The sequence below is a fragment of the Neofelis nebulosa genome, chromosome 6 (assembly GCF_028018385.1).
Source record: "Neofelis nebulosa isolate mNeoNeb1 chromosome 6, mNeoNeb1.pri, whole genome shotgun sequence".
NCBI classification, from domain to species: Eukaryota; Metazoa; Chordata; class Mammalia; order Carnivora; family Felidae; genus Neofelis; species Neofelis nebulosa.
Window position 1 is genome coordinate 37004865 of NC_080787.1, and position 22225 is coordinate 37027089.

The 22225-nt window shown below is 41.0% G+C and overlaps 2 protein-coding genes across 2 annotated transcripts in view; one reads left to right on the top strand and one right to left on the bottom strand.

The window, feature by feature from the left end:
• Positions 1 to 13783, top strand: part of BLTP3A (bridge-like lipid transfer protein family member 3A) — a 59995-nt gene extending 46212 nt beyond the window's left edge. The window contains exons 15-21 of the mRNA XM_058733641.1: positions 3035 to 3231; positions 4684 to 4838; positions 4927 to 5077; positions 7539 to 7801; positions 8247 to 8355; positions 8481 to 8587; positions 8984 to 13783. Of these exons, the coding sequence (XP_058589624.1) occupies positions 3035 to 3231; positions 4684 to 4838; positions 4927 to 5077; positions 7539 to 7801; positions 8247 to 8355; positions 8481 to 8587; positions 8984 to 9109 (1108 nt within the window). The 3' untranslated portion in view covers positions 9110 to 13783. The remainder of the gene's footprint in view (positions 1 to 3034; positions 3232 to 4683; positions 4839 to 4926; positions 5078 to 7538; positions 7802 to 8246; positions 8356 to 8480; positions 8588 to 8983) is intronic.
• A 222-nt stretch (positions 13784 to 14005) lies between these two features.
• On the bottom strand, positions 14006 to 21806 carry TAF11 (TATA-box binding protein associated factor 11). Its single transcript, XM_058733650.1, has 5 exons — positions 21135 to 21806; positions 17520 to 17668; positions 15987 to 16074; positions 15302 to 15398; positions 14006 to 14665 (listed from the first exon to the last, which is right to left on the bottom strand). The coding sequence occupies exons 1-5, from the start codon at positions 21303 to 21305 to the stop codon at positions 14535 to 14537; spliced, it is 636 nt and encodes a 211-aa protein (XP_058589633.1). The 5' UTR covers positions 21306 to 21806; the 3' UTR covers positions 14006 to 14534.
• Positions 21807 to 22225: the final 419 nt, after the last annotated feature.

The following is a 22225-nucleotide window of genomic DNA, read 5'->3' on the forward strand; positions in this document are numbered from 1 at the left end:
GAAGAATAAAGAAGAAAACAAAGTCACTTGTGACAACACTATGCAGAGATAGCCACTATTTACATTTGGATCTATTTTCTTCCAATTTTTATACATATACCTGTGTACCCATGTGAATCCTTACCTGTGTATACACACATAGTATACACAAATACTGTTTTTTTTGGCAATAGAATTATATTATTTCTATATCATGTAGAAAACTTCCAGTTTTATTCACTTAATGTTTTAGTGTGAATAATTTCCCATTCATTAGGTATTTGAATACATAATTTTTAATTGCTCTATTGTATTCTAGCAAATGGATGTGTCCTAATTTATTCATTCATTCCACTATGGGCGGGCTTTAGTCTGTTTCCAGTTTTTCTCAGGTAGAACCAATGCTGTGTTAAATGCCCTTATTTTTGTGAATATTACTCTTTTATGCATATCTGAATCTTTAGAATAAAAATCCAGAAGTGGGTTATTATTGGGTCAAACACTACAAACATTAAAAAAATTTTTTAATGGTATTTTTGAGAGAGAGAGACAGAGATGAGTTGGGGGTTGGGGGGGGTGGGGAGAGGGGGTGAAAGGGAGAGAGGGAGACACAGAATCCAAAACAGGCTCCAGGCTCTGAGTTGTCAGCATAGAACCTGATGCGGGGCTCCGACTCAGAAACCGTGAGATCCTGACCTGAACCGAAGTCAGATGCTTCACCAACTGAGCCACCCAGGTGCCCCAAACTACAAACATTTTTTAAGGTTCTTGACGTATTTGCCAAGCTTCAGGAAGGTTTATATCAGTGCATTTTTTAAAATACTTTCTAAGTTATTTTATCCATCTCTCACTTCTGCTGTGGTCTATATTTTCGGTTCTGACTTTTCTCCCCTGCTCGTCATTTAAAACTATCTACTGCACGTAGTTCTGCATGGATTTTCCAGGGTGTGTCGAGCCTCACATACATAAAGCTAAATTCCTTATCTCTCCCCAGACCAGTTCCTTTCTTTTCTTCAGTAGCATCATTCTCCTGCTTGTTCAAGCTCTGTGTTTTAGCTCTGCCTCTTTCAGTCATTTGTCAAATTCTGACTGTAATCCCCAGAGCAGTGGTTCTTAAAACTGAAGCATGCTTCAGAATCACCTGGAGGGCTTGTTAAAACACATTGCTGAGCCCCAGTCCCAGAGTTCCTCATCCAGTAGGTCTGAGATGGGGCCTGACTGTTTGCATGTCTAATAAGCCACCCATTGATGCTGATGCTCCTACCAGGACGACACTTTGAGAACACTGCTCTAGGGAGTCTCATGGCCGCTTCTGCTGTCTGTTCCCGCATGTGGACTATTTCAGTAAACCATTAATTTATTTCCTCATTGGAGGTCTTTTCCTCCCTACCTTGTTTGAAAGAGTCAGGTCACAATTCTTAAAACATAGGCCTGATCTTGTTATTTCTCTTCTCTGAAACTTTCAGGCTTTTTCCTTATAACCCCTGAATTTAGTTTGAATTTATTAGTGTGGCATAATCAATTATTATGATATTTCCTTACAGCACTTTACAGTTTTTTAATAGACTACTTTTTAGAATAGTTTTAGGTTCATGGCAATATTGAGCAGAAGGTACAGAGATTTCCTGTATATCCCCTCTACTTAATAGTTTTAAAAGCACTTTCATATGTAATCTTTAATCCAGGTTTTTCAGTAATCTGGCTGCAACCCATGTGGTAAAGAGGAAAAAAAAAAAAACACTTAGCAAGCAAGAAGTTAGGAGACTTGGGTCTTTCTTAATTCCACCTTTATGACCTTGAGTGAGTTTTTTCACCTATAAAATGGGAAGGTAAGATTAAAAGATCTTTAAAGGGGACACCTGGGTGGCTCAGTTGCTTAAGTGTCTAACTCTCAATTTGGGCTCAGGTCATGAGCCCTGCCTCAAGCTTGGTGCCGAGTGTGGAGCCTGCTTGGGATTTTCTCTCTCTCCCTCTCTCTCTGCCCATCCCATGCTCACGCTCTCCCTTTCTCTCAAAAAAATAAAGAAAAAAATTAAAAAAAAAAAAAAAAGATCTTTAAAGGTTTATTCTCACTGAGTTGTGCCTTTCTGTTCTCCCCAACAAAACCAAAGCTCTAGCTGGTTGAGCTACTGACTGGTCTACAAAGGTGCTTTTTATTTTCTAGTTCCGTGTCTCTGCTCATGTGGTTTCTTCCCCCATAGAATGCCCCCTTCCTTCTTTCACAGTCCTTCAAGGGCCACCTCACATGCCATCTCTTTCCACAAAGCCATTCCTGATCCCCTTCTTCTCACCCTTTGATATTGCCTAGCCTTTGGCTTGTATCTCTTTCCTCTATGAGGTGTGTGATTTACTCCCGTATACTGGTAAGTTGTGTCTAAATCTCCTCTCTCCTGGGGCACCTGAGTGGCTCAGTCAGTTAAGTGTCCAACTTTGGCTCAGATCATGATCTCACGGTTTGTGGGTTTGAGCCCCGTGTTGACCCCTGTGCTGACATCTCAGAACCTGGAGCGTGCTTCAGATTCTCTGTCTCCCCCTCTCTCTGCCCCTCCCCCACTCATCTCTCTCTCTCTCTCTCTCAAGTAAGTAAATGTTAAAATAAATAAATAAATAAATCTTCTCTTTCCTGATAGATTATACATTAACTGAGGACAAGGGATGCCTTATTTCTTATTTTATCTACTCTCCACTCCCACCCTGTACCTAGTATGGTGCCTTTTATACAGAAGTTTTTCAGTAAACACTTGTGGAATGGATGTGGGTGGTTTCAGGTGTCTTCATTAGCACTGGGGCTGTAAGTAGTTGGTCTCCTCTAAAAATGGGATGACCTTGAATAAACTTGACATTTAATGTTAATGTGGCAGAGCTGCTTATGCAGTATGAAATGCCGGAGGATTCACAAAGGCCAGCAATTGAAAATGGTGTGACCCCTTTATAGCAGGTAATAGTTGACATCAGAGTTTATGTATAAATAACTATTAGGGCTGAAAGCGATGGGTATTGCAAGGGACAGAACATATATCTTAAGCCACATTTGTGGTTTTTGTTTTTTAAACAGGGAGCCCATGGCCAAAATAGATGAGGGGGCGGCAGCACCATTGAGTGGAAGTGCTGCCCGACTCCGATTTTTCTCCATGAAGAGGACGGTATCTCAGCAGTCATTTGATGGCGTTTCATTGGATAACAGTGGCCCCGAAGATCGGATTTCAGTGGACAGTGATGGCAGTGATAGCTTTGTGATGCTCTTGGAGTCTGGTAGGTGGAAGCAGAGCCAGGCAAAGTTGAATTCCAGAAAGGGTTCTTTCTGCTGCCTGTATCCCAGTAGGATACAGAAGGAGCTAAGTTCTGATAAAATAGACATTTTCTTAACCAAGACCAAAAAAGAGAAATTTTAATAGATTTGTGGCTCTGGTTTTATCCACACATTTTCTAGGTTATGGGTTAACACTTAACCTTTATCACAGAACCAGACTCAGACCAAAGGAGAGAGTGCTGGTCTTACAGCCACGTAGCCATGGCAGTAGGATTAGTTTGGTGGCTGGCGTCAGTGGTGTGTGTGTGTTGTCTGTTTTTGTTTTGTTTTGCCTATGTATTTTAGTGTTGGAAAATAACTAGAAGCTTTGTCTATGGTAAAATGAGTAACTCTTAGGAATTGCATCAGTCACTACTGGAAGTTACACTGGTTCTTTTATCTTATTGAACTGGACACTTTTTAAATGGTCTCTTAAGAGTGTCTAAATGAAAATGAAAAGAGAACGCACTGTTTCTGAAACTGGGTGGTGTGTACCCTGTTTGTTTTGTTATTATTATGGAATATGGAATATTATTCCAAATATGTAGATTTCAAATATGTAGAAAAGTAGGCAGAATCAAATAGTGAGTCCTCGTGTACCCATTACCTAGCTTCAAATATTAAGAACTCATGGTCATTCTTGTTTCAAATATACTTCTGTTCACTTCCCTTCCTTCCATGTTATTTTGAAGCAAATTCCAAACATATCATTTTGTCCATAAATATTTTTATGACGTATCTCTAGGAAATAGACTTTAAAGATCTTTGAAAAAAAATTTTAATTGTGGTAAAATATATATAACATAAACTTTGCAATCTTAACCATTTTTAACTATAATTCAGTGGCATTAAGTATAGTCATCGTTGTGCGACTATCACCAACCATCTCCAGAACTTTTTTCATCTTCTACAATTGAAAATCTGTACCCATGGAACAGTAATTCCTTGTTCCCTTCTCCCTCAGCTCCTGGCAACCACAATTCCACTTTCTATTTCTGAATTTGACCACTCTAGGTACCTCATATAAATGGAATCCTTTTGTGACTGGCTTATTTCACTTAACATAATGTCCTCAAGGTTCATTCACTTCATAGCCCGTGTCAGAATTTTCTTCTTTTTTAAGGCTAATACTCTATTGTATGTTTATACCACATTTTGTTAATCCATTCATCCGTCAGGGAACACTTGGGTTGCATCCATTTATAGGTTTTCTTTTAATGTGACCAAATACCACTATCCATTCTTAAAAATTAGCAATTCCTTAAATCCATCAAATTCCCATTTGTTCTCATAAACGTCATAAATGTCTGTTGTTGTTGTTGCTGTTGTTGTTTTTATAGTGTCATTGTTTTTAGAGATTGGATTTGAACAGAATTTTTTGACTTTGAAACTCATCTGTTGTCTTTCTTATACAGAGTCTGGTCCAGAATCTCTTCCACCAGGAACTCTTCCAAATGTCCTGGACAGTGCTGGCGTTCAAGGGAGCCCTCTTATGGATAGTTACGGCCAGGGGTCACCAGAGGCCAACAGTTCGGTCTCACCCAGTGGGGAAGACCTCAGTCTTCACCCGGTCAGCTGCTCTACTTTCTTCTCTGCAGAGGGTAGGCTCAAGGCTAGAAACTTGGGAGGGACGCAGCTAAGAGAGTATCCTTTTACAGGTCTCCGTTCTGGTCCTGAAGGTGAATGAGGTGTCTTTTGGGATTGAGGTGCGTGGTGAAGATCTGACTGTGGCCCTCCAGGCAGAGGAACTGACCCTCCAGCAGCTGGGAACCGTGGGACTATGGCAGTTCCTGCATGGACAGTGCCCAGGTGAGGATGGTAGCAATTCCAGGAGAGCTGGTGGGATTTGTCTGGGCAGCCCTAGCTTCACCTGTCACTGTGCCCCAAGGATAGTTGTCCTAAGTGCCAAGCCCTTGGTCGTTCTCTCCAGTAGCCGTTAGGGGGAGTAACTCCAGTGAAGCCTCCTGCTTGCAGGGAGACTCCCAGAGGTCTTTCTGGGGCTTTGTATTCAGTAGGCTCTTAGCCATCTTCACTTCCCAGGTGCTCCTTAAGCTTATACAGGAGGCCACTGTCCACCTCTTCATTTGTGTGGCTGCTGACATCAAACTGTGTCTGATCAGGGAACTGCTGTCACTCAGATTCAGTCCTTTGATAATTGTACTTTTTTATTTATTTATTTATTTATTTATTTATTTATTTATTTATTAAAGGTTATTTGCTTATTTTTTTTATTTTATTTATTTATTTTTTAATTTACATCCAAGTTAGTTAGCATATAGTGCAACAATGATTTCAGGAATAGATTTCTTAGTGCCCCTTACCCATTTAGCCCGTCCGCCCTCCCACAACCCCTCCTGTAACCCTCAGTTTGTTCTCCATATGTATGAGTCTCTTCTGTTTTGTACCCCTCCCTGTTTTTATATTATTTTTGTTTCCCTTCCCTTATGTTCATCTGTTTTGTCTCTTAAAGTCCTCATATGAGTGAGGTCATATGATTTTTGTCTTTCTCTGACTGACTAATTTCACTTAGCACAATACCCTCCAGTTCCATCCACGTAGTTGCAAATGGCAAGATCTCATTCTTTTTGATTGCCAAGTAATACTCCATTGTATATATATACCACATCTTCTTTATCCATTCATCCGTCGATGGACATTTGGGCTCTTTCCATACTTTGCCTATTGTTGGTAGTGCTGCTATAAACTTGGGGGTGCATGTGTCCCTTCCAAACAGCACACCTGTATCCCGTGGATAAATGCCTAGTGGTGCAATTGCTGGGTTGTAGGGTAGTTCTATTTTTAGTTTTTTGAGGACCCTCCATGCTGTTTTCCAGAGTGGCTGCACCAGCTTTCATTCCCGTATTTACTTATTTTTAAAGAGAGAGAGAGGGGTGGGGAAGGGCAGTGAGAGAGGGAGAGAGAGAATTCCAAGCAGGCTCCACACTGTCAGTGCAAAACTGGACATAGGGCTTGACCCAGGAACCATGAGATCATGACCTGAGCTGACCAAGAGTTGGACGCTTAACTGACTGAACCATCCAGACACCCCCCGCCCACCTAGTTTAATAAATACAATAGTATCATTAACTTTGAAGTCTCCAGGAGCCTCTCTCCTGGATCTTCTTCTGCCTCTCACCTGTCATAGAGAACCACTATCCTGAATTTTGTGTTTATCATTCTCTTGCTTTACTTTGCAATTCTACATGTTTGTATCAACGTATTATTTAGCTTTGCAGGTTTTTGAGGTTTTCTAAGTGGGATTATTTTGTATTCTTTCATGATTGGCTTCTTTCTTTGATATTCTTCAGATTCTTCTGGGTTGTTGAGTTAGCTATGATATATTCATTTTCATTAATATATAATACTCTGTTGTATGAATATACCAATTTTTGCTTTTTAAAAACAGCTTTATTGAGGTATACTTTGCATTTATGAAATTAACTCATGATAAGTATACAATTTGATAAATTTTAGCAGTTTAACAGAGTTGTGCAACCATTACCATCGCCCCCAAAATATCCCTTGTACCCATTACTCTACTTCTTCTTTACAGACATTTGGGTTGTTTCTGGGTTTTTTTGCTATTTCATACAGGATTGCCTTGAACATTCTCATACGTGTCTCCTGGTATGTGTGTTAGAGAGTTTCTCGGAGTTACATTCCTGAGGATATAATTTCTAGGGCATTAGGATAGGTATAACTTTAACTTTGCTAGATAATACCGATTTGTTTTCCAAAATGCTTGTAACAATTTGCAGCTATATAAGTATAGAAGTTGTTTCATATCCTTGGCTACACCTGTGATAGGTCTTTATGGACTTTTGAGAAGATTAGCATAGATCCTGCTTGGCTTTATCAGAGAGAAATGAGAACACCAAGATTTGGAGAAAGGAAGAGATGTTTAAGTGTAGCAGAGTTGAGGGTCCTGTGTTTTTTCTTGGCCTTTAGCCCAGTGTCTCAGATTTATAGCAAGGCCAGTTTTCCATTGGCCCTTGACCTCCCTTCCACCATGAGAGGCATGATAGCAAAGTGGCCAAGCCCAGTCTTTGTGGTCATTGTTGCCTGCATTCAAGTCCTGTGCTTGCTACTTACAAGTTGTATAACTTTGGGCAAATTATTTTCTGTCCCTTAGTTCCTTCATCTCTAGAATGGGAATGGTGATAATACTTTTGGCATAGGGTTCTTAAGAATATTAAATGCATGTAAAATGCTTAGAAAAGTCCCTGACTGATAATTAATTGATGTTTTCCTTCTGTCTCTCTTCTGAAAGGTACAAGCTTTCAGGAATCCTCAACTTTGAAGACTGACCACATCAGGCCAGCAGTGGGCCTTCGCTTTGAGGTGGGGCCTGGTGCAGCCGTTCGCTCCCCACTGGCCACACAAAATGGCTTCCTGCATTTCTTGCTTCGAGGCTGTGACCTTGAGCTGTTCACTTCGGTGCTCAATGGCCTGGGGCCCTTCTTGGAGGATGAAGAGATCCCAGTGGTAGTTCCCATGCAGATTGAACTCCTGCACTGCAGCATCACCCTAAAGGTGAGAGGAGCTTTTTTGGTTTTTACTCTAGACTTTGTCAGGCAAGGAATTCTGGCAGTGACTGCTATCATCGCTTCCCTGGCCGCTGTACAATGTGGTGAGGATCAAGTGAGTAAATGCAGCTTGGCATTCTTTGTGAAGGTTATAGTAATACATAAAATGTGTGTTGCTATCAAAACATTCTGGATTTAGGTGAGGAGACCTTGTCTCTAGCCCTGACCTTGTCGTTGGCATACATGACTATGTATAAGCCCATTAAGTTATCTGTCCTCGGTTTGACCATCTCTAGAATGGGAGAAACTCAGTTATGTTTCTCCACGTTGCAAGAATGTGTGGATACACAATGGCATAAAGCCGCTTCAAGCCAGATGGTAGAAGCATGGGTTGTTACCCAAACTGCTCTGAGCTGTTTGAGGGCATCATATGGTTTCCCTTTTTTCTGCAGGATGATATACCCCCCATCTATCCAACATCTCCAGGCCCTATCCCCATTACTCTGGCCATGGAGCATGTTGTGGTGAAACGGAGTGATGATGGTGTGTTCCACATAGGCGGTGAGTTGGGCTTGTTGGCCTCCCGGCTTCTCTGCCTTTTCTGTCCTGTAAGGGAGTGGGTGATACCTAGGAATTGCTTGCATGTTGGCAGAAGTTTGCTATTTAGAACCTTTACTTTTTTCCAGCTGCTGCTCAGGACACACCATCAGCTGAAGTACCTAAGAGTGAGAAGAGGCAGCCCTCCAAAGAACAGATGTTTCTGGTGCCCACAGGAGAGTCTTTTGGAGAGAAGGTGAGGACCTAACTGCACAATACCTTTCCCGTAGACCCTTAGTGGCTGTAAATTCAGAAGCTGGTAAAACTCAGAGAGCTGAAAAGGTTGCCTGTGCTGTGTATAGCTGGGTAGTTTGGGCTCCTATCATCTAGCAGCAACTTCCAGAAGTGCTGAATAGAGGATGTAAGTCAGGAACTGTAGGTGAATGCTTGCTGATCGTGTATTTCTACCTGTTGCTGTCCTTATAACTGATGAATTCTGAAGATGGGATTAGGCTTTTAGAAAGATCTAGTTGATCACTAACTGAATTTATGGATTTTTCTGCTTCAATTCTGCCTCCTTGCTCCTTTACTGGATGTTTCTGCAAGGCGTGTTACCTTATTTATTAACTGTAAATTATTTATTGTTCCTCAGGTGAAAGAATTGCCTACCCTACAGAAGGAACTTATAGAAACTAAACGAGCATTGGCCAATGCCAACCAGGATAAAGAAAGACTGCTTCAGGAGATTAGGAAATATAACCCCCTCTTTGAGCTCTGATAGCAGTGGCTCAGCCATCTGTGCCAAGGAGAGAGAAGGAGATCACCAGCAATAGCACCACCTATGACAGAAGGCGCTGTCCAGCATTGAATAAGTCTGCTAAGGATGCCAGAGGGACTGGGGAGTGCTCACCTCACTCCTTGTGGTGTCCTTTCTACTAGCTGTTCTGACTCGGGTGGAAGACAGGGCAAAGTATGACCAAGTTCTAGGAAACTGGGGGCAGCTTTGTGCGTGGCTCAAGCATGTCTTGCCTGTATAAAGCCTTTTGGCCCTCTCCACACTAGGTGGAATCTTGTCAACACTGTAGGGCCATTTCACCACCTGGTTTCATGGCAGAGACATTTGCTTCCTCTACAGCCTGTGTGAACAAGAGAAGGTACCCATCTCCTCAGTCACCCACAGAGCCACCAAAGATTCTATGTCCCAGAGCTTCCTGTAGCAGACCTGAGAAGTCCTTGGCCTGAGCTTTGGCCATGGTAGTAGAATAGAACAGGAAATAGCCAGCAAGGCGGGAGCTGGGAGAGGCACAAGAGTAAGGGAGACCTGGATGCTGCCTTTTTTGGAAAGGGAGCCAAGCTCATACCATCTTGGCTGATCCTACAGTCAGCCAAGCTGTATTAAGCTTCTTTTCTGTTGTACTTCATCACTGCGATGCGATTCTGTAACAGAATTTATTTGGAATTTAAATCAAGAAAATATATTCCCTGAGCTAGGTTGAAGGTATGATGTGGTAAGAATCACCAAGGGACTTGATCCTGAGCCCCCTGTTGCCTGGCTAGAGTCCTGCCTCTCTTCCACAGCTGTACTTCAGAAGTTGTTTCCTTCATCTCCCTGGGCTCCCAGGCACATCTGCTCTCCAGGCGCTGGGACTTTCTACCAGCACTCTCCTCTGCATTTGGTGGTTTGGGAGCTGAAAATGTGTTTTAAACTATAACGTAAACATCTCAACCTGTTGCCTCTCATACCCTTCTATCACTGTGGCTTTTTAAAACCGTGTAATTTTGACTTAAGTAAAAAACAAAACAAAACAAAAACGCTTCAACTTAGGTAGGTTTCCCTTTGCCCCATAAAACAACTATTTCCCCCCTCTTTCTTTCCTACCTAATTCTTCCCCAGCATTCTACCTTCATCCATACTGCTCTGTGATACACTTCATGCTGTGTTGATTGGACGGAAGTTCATTAGCTAACTAAACTGGCAAGATGGTAAAATAGTTATTTAGTGATGTCACTAAAATCTTAATCACACATGACCTATTGGAGGAAAGATAAACTATTTTCCTTTATGGGAAATCATGCCTGACTTGCATATTCTAGTTTTTTGAGGATAAAAAGAAACATGCATTCAAGAAGGAGCAAGATATAATTTCTTCAGACTTCCAAAGAACTTTTGTCAAGGTCCGTCACTAAAGCAATTTCAAAAGCACCAGTTACTATGAGATACGAGAATACTTTGTCATGCTTAGGAAAAAACTTAGACACTGAAGAATAAACATCTTTCTGGAGATAATGCTAATGGGAAGTTTCCTATGGGTCAACGCTTGGTTTAACCTTACTTAAGACTTTTATAAATAATCTGAGAGCAGGATATTATAATGCAGTCAAGTGTCCCTACTTCCAAGGAATAAAAGGTAAACCAGAAGGGACTTAAAACAATAACAAAACCAGAGAAGGCACATAAGCCAGGCTGTGACCACACAGGAAAATCACAGGTGAGGTTCAGTCTAGGTAAGTGTAAAGTAAAGTACTTACCAGCAACCAGTGAGGCAGCAAGCTCTGTCAGAACTCAGCACAGAAACTTAACCATTGCTGAAGGGAAGGAGGGGTCAGTGTGCTGCTGTGGCTCAAAACCCAACTGCATCATCAGGAAAGGCACATGAAGACAATACAGAAAACAGGACCCCTTACAAAACCATTTTAATGGCTTAAATTGTCTGTGCATTTCTAGTGACCTTATTTGCAAAATATATGGTGAAGGGAGGAAAGGTCAAGAGAATAGCAAAAATTATCAGAGAGTGGAGATACTTCCACATGAGTACACATATTTAAGATGTTGGCTCCAATTCTGGAAAGACGAAAGTTAAGGGTGGTGTGACATCAGATAAACAGTCAGGAGGAAGGACGTGTTCACCAAGTCCTGAAATACAAGCTCTAGGGCTCAACTTCATAGCCTTCGGTACAAGAAAGCACTTCCCATAGCCAATCAGAAACTTAAGGAGCTCATTGTCCAAGAAGTGGTGTTGGCAGAACCTATGTACAGGTGCTGAAGGTTTAAGAGGAATCCTTGTATGGTGGCCTTCCAAAGGAATTCTAGAAAACTAAGGCTATTTGGTGAAATACAACTGAGAGGGTAACTGTGTCCCTCCATAAACTCCCCCTTAGTGTTCCTTTGGAAGGCATAATGTTGAGCAAAATGGATCACTGGTCCTCTCAAGTATGGCCTTTCTAATGTTCTTAGAGGAGGGAGATTCAGTACCTGGAAAATAGAATCATTCAACCTTAGGTTCACCTGAATTGGTTTAAAACCACATTCTGATTCTCTTCCCCTCTTCACCTCCCCCACCCACCATATCCCTCTGGCATCCCTCCATGCAAAGAAAATGCCTAATAGGTATTGCTTGGAATACCTTCACCTTAAGCCTGTGCTTGCTGGTAGGCAATACAAACAATTCTGGCAGGCATCAAGGCTAACCCCTTTAGTGACCAGAGTTCAGTCAGGTTTCTGGGCTCTCCAGACTTCTTGTCTATGTGACAAATGGTGCCCTAGAATTTCTGACTTACGTGGCAGTTTTGGCTATTGTGTCTTGAAATCCTCCTCCAGGAAATGTGGTGGGGGTCATGGTCCCATGAAATTTTAGTAACAATCATCTTGTATAACTTCATACTCCTATTCACTGGGAGCAAGAAGACTTTCTTGGTAGTCCTCAGGGTAAATGTAAAGAAAAAAAAATGGAAGGAAAACAGTAGTGCTTTGGACTGCTTATGATTTCTGCCTTGGAGCTCTAAGACTCTGTGAATAAGAAATAATACCTCAAGAAAATGTCTGGAGTGATAGCACCACTATCCCTCAAAGACTTCAGCTGCTGCACATCATCATTTCAGCTGTGAAACATTTACAACTATGTATCATCTATGATTGTCTAGATTTCCCGTTTACATGGACGTGCTGGAGACGGGCTTTAGTGTGTAGGGACTAGTTTAATTATCTCTTAGCTGAGCTACAGGGATGATTATCAATCTCAGATTTGTTTTCATCTCACTGGAATAATTAGCCTCATTTCTTCGATTTAAGACAGAAGGAATAGGTTCTATTTTTGTGATGGCTGCTTTTGCTGTATTATTTAATCTCCCATCCCCACCCCCACCTCCCACCCCCCCCACCCCCCCCATTTTGCCATGGGCCTCAAATTTTATGTACCCTTTTCATGCTTCTGAAAGGAATGGTTTCTGTGTATGGAATATACGAGGGATAAACATTATCCCTTACATGCCCCATAATTTAAATGCTCCCATTTAACCCATTTACATTAGTTTCCCCTTAGACTAGTTCAAGGGCTGGTGGAAAGCAAGTAGTTTGAAGTATTCCCATAGTGATATGGGAACTTGCCATTTCAAACCTTAACACTGAAGGTTTGCTTTTTTCTCATTTAATATTTGCCTAAACTTCTAAAATCAGTTATAGTAACATCACAAAACAATGGAAACAACTGAACATTGCTGCAATGCATTTGGTTGAGAACTACAAAAGCTCTCATTGCCTTGTGACTTACCATAGTCCTTACTCTTTCAAGAGAAGCTGGTGTGATGTACTATCCTTCAAGAGACTACGGCCCTCACCTAGATCTTTCCCCACTTTCTACTAGAATAGGAATATTCCCATTCACCTCTAGGTAGGTATGGATAGTAGTTAGTAGCTATTGTTGAGGGGGGATTATTTTCCCCATCTCTTACAACAGACACAAGGAAGATGCACTCTGGGAGAACCTTAAACGGTGAGGCTTTGTTAAATGGCCAGGCTTGGGATGTGATCTTTCTCCCTTGTTTATAAGTTTCAGCCTTATCTAATATCTCAAATTGAAATAGCTATAGTTCCTATAACCGTTAAAAAAAATTCCTGTTGGAGCTGAGAGACTATTTGCTTTTTCTTCCTTCCCCCAGTTTATTAGTTTTTGGTCAAGATTTAGCCTGAGTCTTACAGCATTTCTTTGTGGAATGCCCCAAATGTGATGTGTCTTCTTCACTGGCTAAATATATGTTTAAAGCCATGGGTTTTAGTGTAAGATATAAAAGATTTGCTCAACTTTGTGAGTCCAAACTGTTTCTCCCCACTCCCCCCCCCATCAGGGTGCTGAGCAGAATTGGAATCTTTTAAGACATGCTCAGGAAAGCTTCAAAAGAGAACAGCTTCAAAACTCTTCTCCCTATGAAACTGAATGATAGAGGAAAGGATTCTCGGGGATTGCCAATTATATACAGTAGCCTTATTACTGCTAATCACTGTCAATAAAAGGTCACTCCATTCCCCTCTCTTTGAGGAAAACAATGAGAATGTATCTGATGAACTGGAATACTGGTCAGTATTGGGAAATTTTAATGTTGCATTATCTAATCAAACCTTGAGTGTACTGGTTCTGTGAACCACCTGAAAAAAGCAAATTAAACTTACTAAACATTGGTTGTGGTTTATCTGTTTATAGGAACCTGAAACATATGGGCTTTTACATTATTTTTTAAGTGTTTTAAGTACTCTTGAGAAAATTTTAAATGGTTCTAGTAGAAAATGGGAAGGGCTCAAATTTTCAAAAAAAGCCAAAGACCAGTTTTAATCTGACACCAAAAAATAATGATGAACTTCTCCCCATTCCAACCAGCTAGACAGAAAATGAATACACATAAGGCAAGTTGGAAAACAGTTTAATGATCACTCACCAAGATCCATAGGGAACTTTACATGTGTACAGGGATAAACTTTTCCACTACTCCTCCCATCACTGTGTTCTTCATGGTAGCGTATCACAAGTCAAAGTTTCTGGTTGTTTCATCTACTTAAAACCAGATGGAAGAAACAACCTAAATCATAGCAACTTCATGCTTCAATGTGAAACCATCAAAGCTTTCTTGGAAAGACTTTCTGAAAGCAGCTTCTCTGTCTGGAAGACGCTTAAGGCCCATGTACCTTTCTTCTTCCAACTAGCCAAGAAATAGTTAAATGCCTCAGAATGTCCAAAGAGGTGCCAATATTTAGTCAAGGCAAGTATGAAACAGGCTGCATGCCTTTTAGATGTGATGAATATCAGAGTTCTGAGAAACATTAAAATCATCATGGAATCCTTAGAGGACTAAAGCACCTGTGCAAAAGTCTCATGCAGTAGGAAGTCTGGAACCGGTACTCCTTCCTTCAGTACCAGGCCTTTCTAGGCTTCAGTCTAGAAGAAGATGATTTTTTTGTGCTTTGAGTTGGGGATCTGCCCCTTCGACTTTAACCTCCGAACAGCCTCCCTCATGTGTTTGGGTTGTAGTGGTGGCATCTCTCCCCACTTCTCACACACATCCAGTGCTAGACAGAAGATAAGAAGAAAGTTTCATGGTCATACAGGACTTATTAATCACATAATCCATTTGAACCCTATAATTCTCATTAACCCTTCTTAAGCTTGCTAAGGAAATAAACCAAGACTTTTTCCCTTCTTAAGAGAATGCTATAAAACCTATCACGTTAGCTTTAGTGTAATATATAATCTTCTACTTAAAAAAATAAAACATTTCACTGACTGGAGACCAGCAATACACTCAGCCAAGGTTCTTTCTTTGATGGATAGAGGACAGTTCCCAGGATTCGACAACTCCTCATCATACCACACTGGTCAGCCCCCAGTGATAGCTTATCTTAGGTCTTTAATTTGGCAACAGAAATGAGCAAACTCCATTGGGGAAAAATACGAAGTAGGCTTCTGTCGCCCTGGACTGAGGACAGGAATCTGGAAAGATTTCCCAGATGCTTCCTTGAGTCCCAGTATTAAAACTTTTGAGGAATAATAGTCATGCTCTCCTGAATACAAAGTGCCCCACTTGGTCAACTTCTAGTGCAAATGGAAACACCCACAGGTACTTTATTAGGTCCCCTAGCATAGATATTCTTGAAAGTTAAGACCACCAGAGGTTCAATCCTGCACATGCTATCAACAACACCTACCTTCTTCTACCACCTCCCCGACGAAAACCTTGGAAATGCCAGACATAGCAATAACAACATTCTGAGACACAGAGGTGCCAGTGATGGACTGGATCAGCTTGAAAGAAGAACAAAGACTATGATTAAGAAAGTCAAGGACTGCTTTTTTTTTTTTTTTTTTTTTAAATTTTTTTTAACGTTTATTTATTTTTGAGACAGAGAGAGACAGAGCATGAATGGGGGAGGGTCAGAGAGAGGGAGACACAGAATTGAAACAGGCTCCGGGCTCTGAGCTGTCAGCACAGGGGCCCGATGCGGGGCTCGAACTCACGGACCGCGAGATCGTGACCTGAGCCGAAGTCGGCGCTCAACCGACTGAGCCACCCAGGTGCCCCAAGGACTGCTTTTAAGAATATGGTACCCTTAAGAGTTTTGTACTAAAAAGGTTTTTACTAAAGGCTGGATACTGAAATTAAGACTATTAAGACAAAGATTCAGGTGTACAGCAACTCATTCTCTATGTTTAGACCTTATCCCCAGGATACAAAACTCCAATTGATAATCGAGAGGCATTTTATTTTTGTTTTCCTGTGTGAATGATCCACCAACTTGACTAGCACCTCATTCAAAATGAGGTGGACACAGTTCTTGTGTCTAGTTCAACTCTCATATCTGATGGAAATGAAGTGTGGTAGCCCATCCTTACCCTTTTAATGGCTGCCTTAGGGAACGCTGACCGGCGGTACATCTCATAACGGTTCAGTTGCTCCTCAGAAAAAGAAGAAACCAGGATTCTAGACAAAGATTCAGATAATTAAGTTGGCTTACAACAACAAATGTTTAAGGTATATTATCACATCAATAAAAGTCTCAGACAATTAGAAAATGAATTTTCGAGGGGTCAATAGCATTAAGCTTGGTGCTTACAAGGAATGAAGACAAAGCATTTTTACTCTTTAGAAACTTGAGAGAAAATGACATACAACTTCGTTTCTACTTCATTAACAACAAAAACTTAAACTACAATGTTGGGTTCACTATATAGATTATGTTTTCAGCACTAGGCTCTCTCTACCCCTAACTCCACCTTATTACATTTCACATTGATGGTAAAAATTTGATACATAAATTTATATTCAAACCACTAGTTTTTGACATTAACAGACTTGGGGGAAAATATTTGTAAAATATATGGAGAAGGGTTTATGCTCTTAATGCTTTCCAATAAATAAAAGATAGCGATTTTGAAAATAAGCAAAGGACATGAATAGACAAGTTACAAAAATACCGATGACCAACACAGAGGAAAAAAAGTTAACCTTCACTATTAACTAAAGAAATTAAAATGATAAACTAAAATAAGATAACATTTTTCATGAATCAGACAGATGAGCATTATAAAGAATGGTATTAGTAAGGATGGGAGGACACAAACTTATACATGCTGGTAGAGTGTGAAGTGCAACCACCTTTCTGGAGAAAAATTTGGAAATGTGTATGAAGAGTCTTTGAAAACATTCAGACTGTTTGAACTGGCAATTCACTCCTTGGGGGTTTATTTAGGAACTAAATGGACAAGTATGCAAAGATGGGCTCAAAGATGCTCAATCATAATAATGTCAAAAGAAGAAAAAGAACTACAGGTATTGGTTAAATGATCATTCATCTACATAATGGAATACAATGCACCCACTGAAATTGATAATTTACAGGCAGATTTACAAGAAAGTATTTAGCTATAAATATTTAAAACATTTAAAACAAAATCTGAAAAAGTATATAACCTAATCCATACCCAGGGTTAACTGTGGGTGGTGGGATTATGGGTAACTATTTTTTCTATTTTTCTCTATTCTCTGATAAATTTGCAATGAGCCCATTAAAAAAGTTATGACCTATGTATAATTACTGACATGGAAAACATTCACCATATACAATGTGAAAAACAGGTCACAAACAGTAACATCTTTGAAAAAATTTATTTCTGGATATACGTGTATAGAAAATACCTTGGAGACTATACCTCAAAATACGAACAGTGTTTATTTCTGGTGACAAGAGGATATTTTTTTATTTTTATTTATTTATATTTCCTAAAATGTTACATAAAGTATTATTTGCTTTACTTTCTTTTGAGTATAAAAAAGGGGAAAAAATTACAGGCTCCCCAAATTTATTGACTTTGTACGGTCAAGTTAGAGACTTGAAATGGGGAAAAAAAAATCAAAAAGTAACTTACTGCATCTTTTGAATCTCATCTTCATCCACTTTTTGCTTCTTCTCTTTCTTTTCTTTGGTATCTATTTTCATTTTTTTGGCTGCAGGAGTAAGTAAAGATGAGTCTTCCCTTTCAACTGCTGTTAAATCTGAGATATCCTGACTCTTCAGCTGAGAAGATGAAAAGAAACCCTATTATATATTTGGCCTACTTTCCAGACTTGGGGAAGAAGGTAAGACCTCATTCTCTTTACAGCACAACAAATCCATTATTCAATAGTTTTTTTGGTTCCAAGCACTGGCTGTACCATCATGCGTTAAGATACACTCTCTGTCCTAAAGAATTTTATAGCCTAGCTGTGAAAAGAAAACCAGCCAAAGAATCCAACTTTCCAGTTTAGCTATATGATCCTAGCTCTAGTATGTTTACAAAGGAAATGAAGTGCCAAGGATCATGATAACCACTCTCCCGCATTGAGCCCACTTTCCTGACCTCATCCTTTAGAGGGGATGTCAGAAAAGGCCTCTCCATCCAGCCAGCTCTTCTGCCTCTAAATCTATACATCTCTTTATTGTTGATGATTCCATCTTGAAAGAATATTAAAAAGGAGGCACCCTCTCATCAAAACAGTGTTTCTTTGGATTTGTAACTTTTAATAATTTTTTTTTTTTTAAAGTAACCTCTACCTCCAGCATGGGGCTCGAACTCATGACCCTGAGATCAAGAGTTGTAGGTTCTATCAACTGAGCGAGCTAGTTGGCCCTGGATTTGGAACTTTTGTTTTTTAATATATATTTTTAAAGCTTATTTATTTATTTTGAGAGAGAGAGACAGAGAGAGAGAGAGAGACAGAGAGAGAGAGAGAGAGAGAGAGAATGAGAGAGAATCCCAAGCAGGTTCCACACTGACAGCACACAGCCCAACGTGGACTCCAGCTCATGAACCATGAAGTCATAACCTGAGTGGAACCCAAGAATCAGAAGCTCAACTGACTGAGCCACCCAGGCGCCCCATGGATTCGGAACTTTTAAGTGAGCTTCTCCCACACATAATGCTCTTTTCTTCCTATCTTTCAATTCTACTGTATCATGCAAATGTTTCTCACTGCTAGAATGTGAACTTTTTGAAGATAGGTTTGTCTCTTATTTCTCTTCCCACATAAGCATTTAACATAGGTTTACTCATGCTAGATGTTTAATAATAATTCAAATCCAAACTTCATCCCCTCCAACTTAATATACAATCAAAAGACAACAAACTTCATTAATGGGATTTAACCTCTGTTTTTCTTAAAGAGGAACTCACATAAACTCATAGAGGAATATAAGGGGGTAGGTAAAAGTGAAGATAGTGTATCTTTAAAAAACTTTTCAATTTCTTCTCTAGTTACCTATTTATACAAGTTTTCTAACCTCTATGTGCTTGAATTTTGGTGATTTATATTTTCCTTAAAAATGAGTCATTTTTCTTGGATTTCAAAATTTATTTGGCCTAAATTTGAACATCAAATATTTCTGGTTTATTCTGTTCTTTTTCTGGTTTCTTGAGTTGGGTGCTTATTTTCAGCATCTCCTGTTTGTTAATACAAATATGTAAAGCTATGAATTTTTCTTTAAATACGGTTTTGGTCAAGGCCCGTATGATATGATGTAGTGTTCTCTTTGTTAATTTAATCTAAGGGCTATTTAAAAAACAGTTTAAAATGTCCAGGGGTTAGTTTATTTGGGGGGAGTGGCAGTTGGGAGAAGCTTTTTGTTGTTAATTTCATATTTATTGCACTGTGCTAATAGGATGTGCCCTGTTTTGATTTCCGCTTTTAAGAATTTGGGTTTTTCTTTGTGGTATGGTATATGATCAATCTTTAAAGTTAATTTAAATTAACTTTAAAAAAGGTTTATTTTTTGACGGGGAAAGAGAGAGAGAGAGAAAAAGAGAGAGAAAGAGAAAGCGCGCACGTGCGTGCACGCGAGTGGGGGGAAGGGCAGAGAAAGAGGGAGACAGGAGACTGAGAATCCCAAGCAGACTCCGTGCTGTCAGCAGGGAGCCCAGCCTTGGCTCCATGTCACAAACCCTGAGATCATGACCTGAGCGGAAGTCAAGAGTTGGAAGCTTAACCAACCAGCCACCCAGGTACCCCTGGTATATGATCATTTTTTAAAAGTGTTTCAGTTTGGGGCGCCTGGGTGGCTCAGTCCGTTAAATGTCCGACTTTGGCTCAGGTCACGATCTCACGGCTCGTGGGTTTGAGCCCTGCGTCAGGCTCTGAAGCTCTGAGCCTGGTGACTGCTTCGGATTCTGTGTCTCCCTCTCTCTCTTCAACCCCTCCCCCTCCCCCGCCCCCCCCCCCCCCCCAGCCGGTCGTGCTCTCTTTCTCTCTCTCAAAAATAAATAAACATTAAAAAAAACAACAGTGTTTCAGTCAGAAGTATCAAAAAAAAAAAATGTATCTCCTGTTGGGTGCAAATTTCTGTATGTAGTGAGCTCTTTATTGGACTGAACCAATTATTATTCAAACCCTCTATGTCCTTCAGATCTTTTTAAAAGGTTCCTTCTTTAAAAAGTTTCATCACATTTTTTTTTAATGCTTATTTTTTGAGAGAGCGAGAGAGCATGTGAGCACGAGGTGTGGAGCCGCAGAGAGAGAGAAATCCCAAGCTGGAGCCTTGCTGACAGCGCAGAGCCCAATGCAGGGCTTGAACTCAGGAACCCGTGAGAACATGACCTGAGCTGAAATGAAGTGTCCCATGCTCAACCAACTGAGCCAACCAGGTGCTCCCACATTTTTCTAAAAGTTCTTACTTTATATATTTTGATGCAACCTAATTCTCTGAAAGGCTGTTTCTATCTAATGCAGTGTCCTCCCCATGATCTGTTTAAGTCCCTAGGAAGTTCTAAGACTCCAAGATTCCATCTCTAGAAATGGAAGCCAGAGCACGCTGAGATTCTAGTCCCCTGACTGATGCTCAGTTAGGCAACACTGCTGAGCTCTTGGGGTTTGGTGTGTTTATGCTATAGAGTCCCTTGGACATTGACACCCAGGTCACTGGTCGTAGTTAAATGTCCCACGAGGGTAAAAACATGACTGAACCAGTAACTCCAAGTCTCCCTTTAACGGCTCTGCGGCGTATGACAGTTATGCTTGAGCAACATCTAGGAGAAACCATATTTCGGTCAAAGGGATACGAGGAATCCTGGGTTCTAGCTCTTGCACTGTCTGTGACATCAGATCCCAATTTCCTCACCAGGAAAACCAAGAGGCTATGTAAAATTCCCTTAGGGGCGCCTGAGTAGCCCCTCCTGAAAAGCATGGGACTCTTGATCTCAGGGTCCTGAGGTACAGCCCCCACGTTAGGGGTAGAATTTGCCTAAAATTTTTTAAAAAATCTCTTAGAAGTAGCCTTAATATCTAGGAGCGGGGATTAAAAGTATTAACCCAGAGGCTGGGGCTCTGGAACCGAACCAGCACTACAGTTTTGTCTCCTCCCCCTCTGCACACATCTTGGCAGATCTAGAGGGAGTCATGGTGAGTTCGAGTTATCTGGGCTTGGCAGGGACCAACCAGGAAGCCGGTCGAGCAAGCTCTGTTAACACAATCTCGGAGTACTCCTCTGACCTCATCCACACATGTCTCCCTACCTCGCCTTCCTCCGCCGCAGCTTCTTTCAAATCCGCATCTCCGTCCCCATCAGTTTCTTCTGGGATTCCGTCTGTGTCGGTAGCCCCCGGGCCCCCGGGAGCAGCAGCCGTTTCTTCTGACTCCCCCGTCTCTCCACCTTTTTCCGGGGGCGACTCGCAGGCATTATCCATAGCAGCAAGAAAAAGAAGGGCGAGACCGCAGTCCCGTCAGGTTCTGGAGCTCGGGACTGACGGAGTCAGAGCAGCCTAGAAGCTTACTTCCTAGCGTCGCGCTACGATGACGTCACCCCTACCGCTCCTCGGAGGGATCATTTTAAGGCACGCGTAGGGAACTTCAAGAGCTCCGTTTTAACTGATTTGGTGGCGGTTGGAGACGGAAAATTGAGGGTACGGAAATCAGTTTGTGGGTTTCCCACTCTGGGAAATCAGCATTTGTAAAGGAGAGCTGTGTTATTTCCTGAAGGACGTTTTTCCCCCTCCATGCTGCCTTCCTAAAAACGTGGTTAACTCCCTAATCCATTTTCCTCAGAGTAAAGTTTGGGGACGGTAGAAGACTCTTTTCCGTTGTACGCCAATGCCTTGGAATGTGGCTGCCTGGTAAAGTTTTAGGCAGGGACTCAACCTCGTACATTTTAATTGGGGAGAGGCCGTGGGCCTGTGTGAATTGCCATTTCTTTTCGGTTCCTTAAGCACCTAAAAAAAAAAAAAAAAAGTCATATAACTTGAACAGAATTGATCCAACCCATCGATTCACTCCACATTTGTTGAGCGCCTAATTAGAGGTAGGAACAGTTCCAGTAGCAAAGACAATATATACTTTCTACCCAATTAAATGCTTTTTCCAATTCACCGGTACTCACTATCCAGGTCGGTTTCACAAACTTGACTTCTTATGTCAGTTCAGTTAATTTCATCAAAAAGTAAGAGGAAACAAATTCTACTGGGAAGGGAGGTCTTTGCATGTTTCACTTTAACGAGCCTTTTCAGAGATTGGGACCATGAAGAAGAGATATTTGTATTTTAAAAATTTCCTCTCTTCCCTCATTGAGGTGCGGAGCAGGCCATTTTATTCACCTCTGTATCACTAGGTC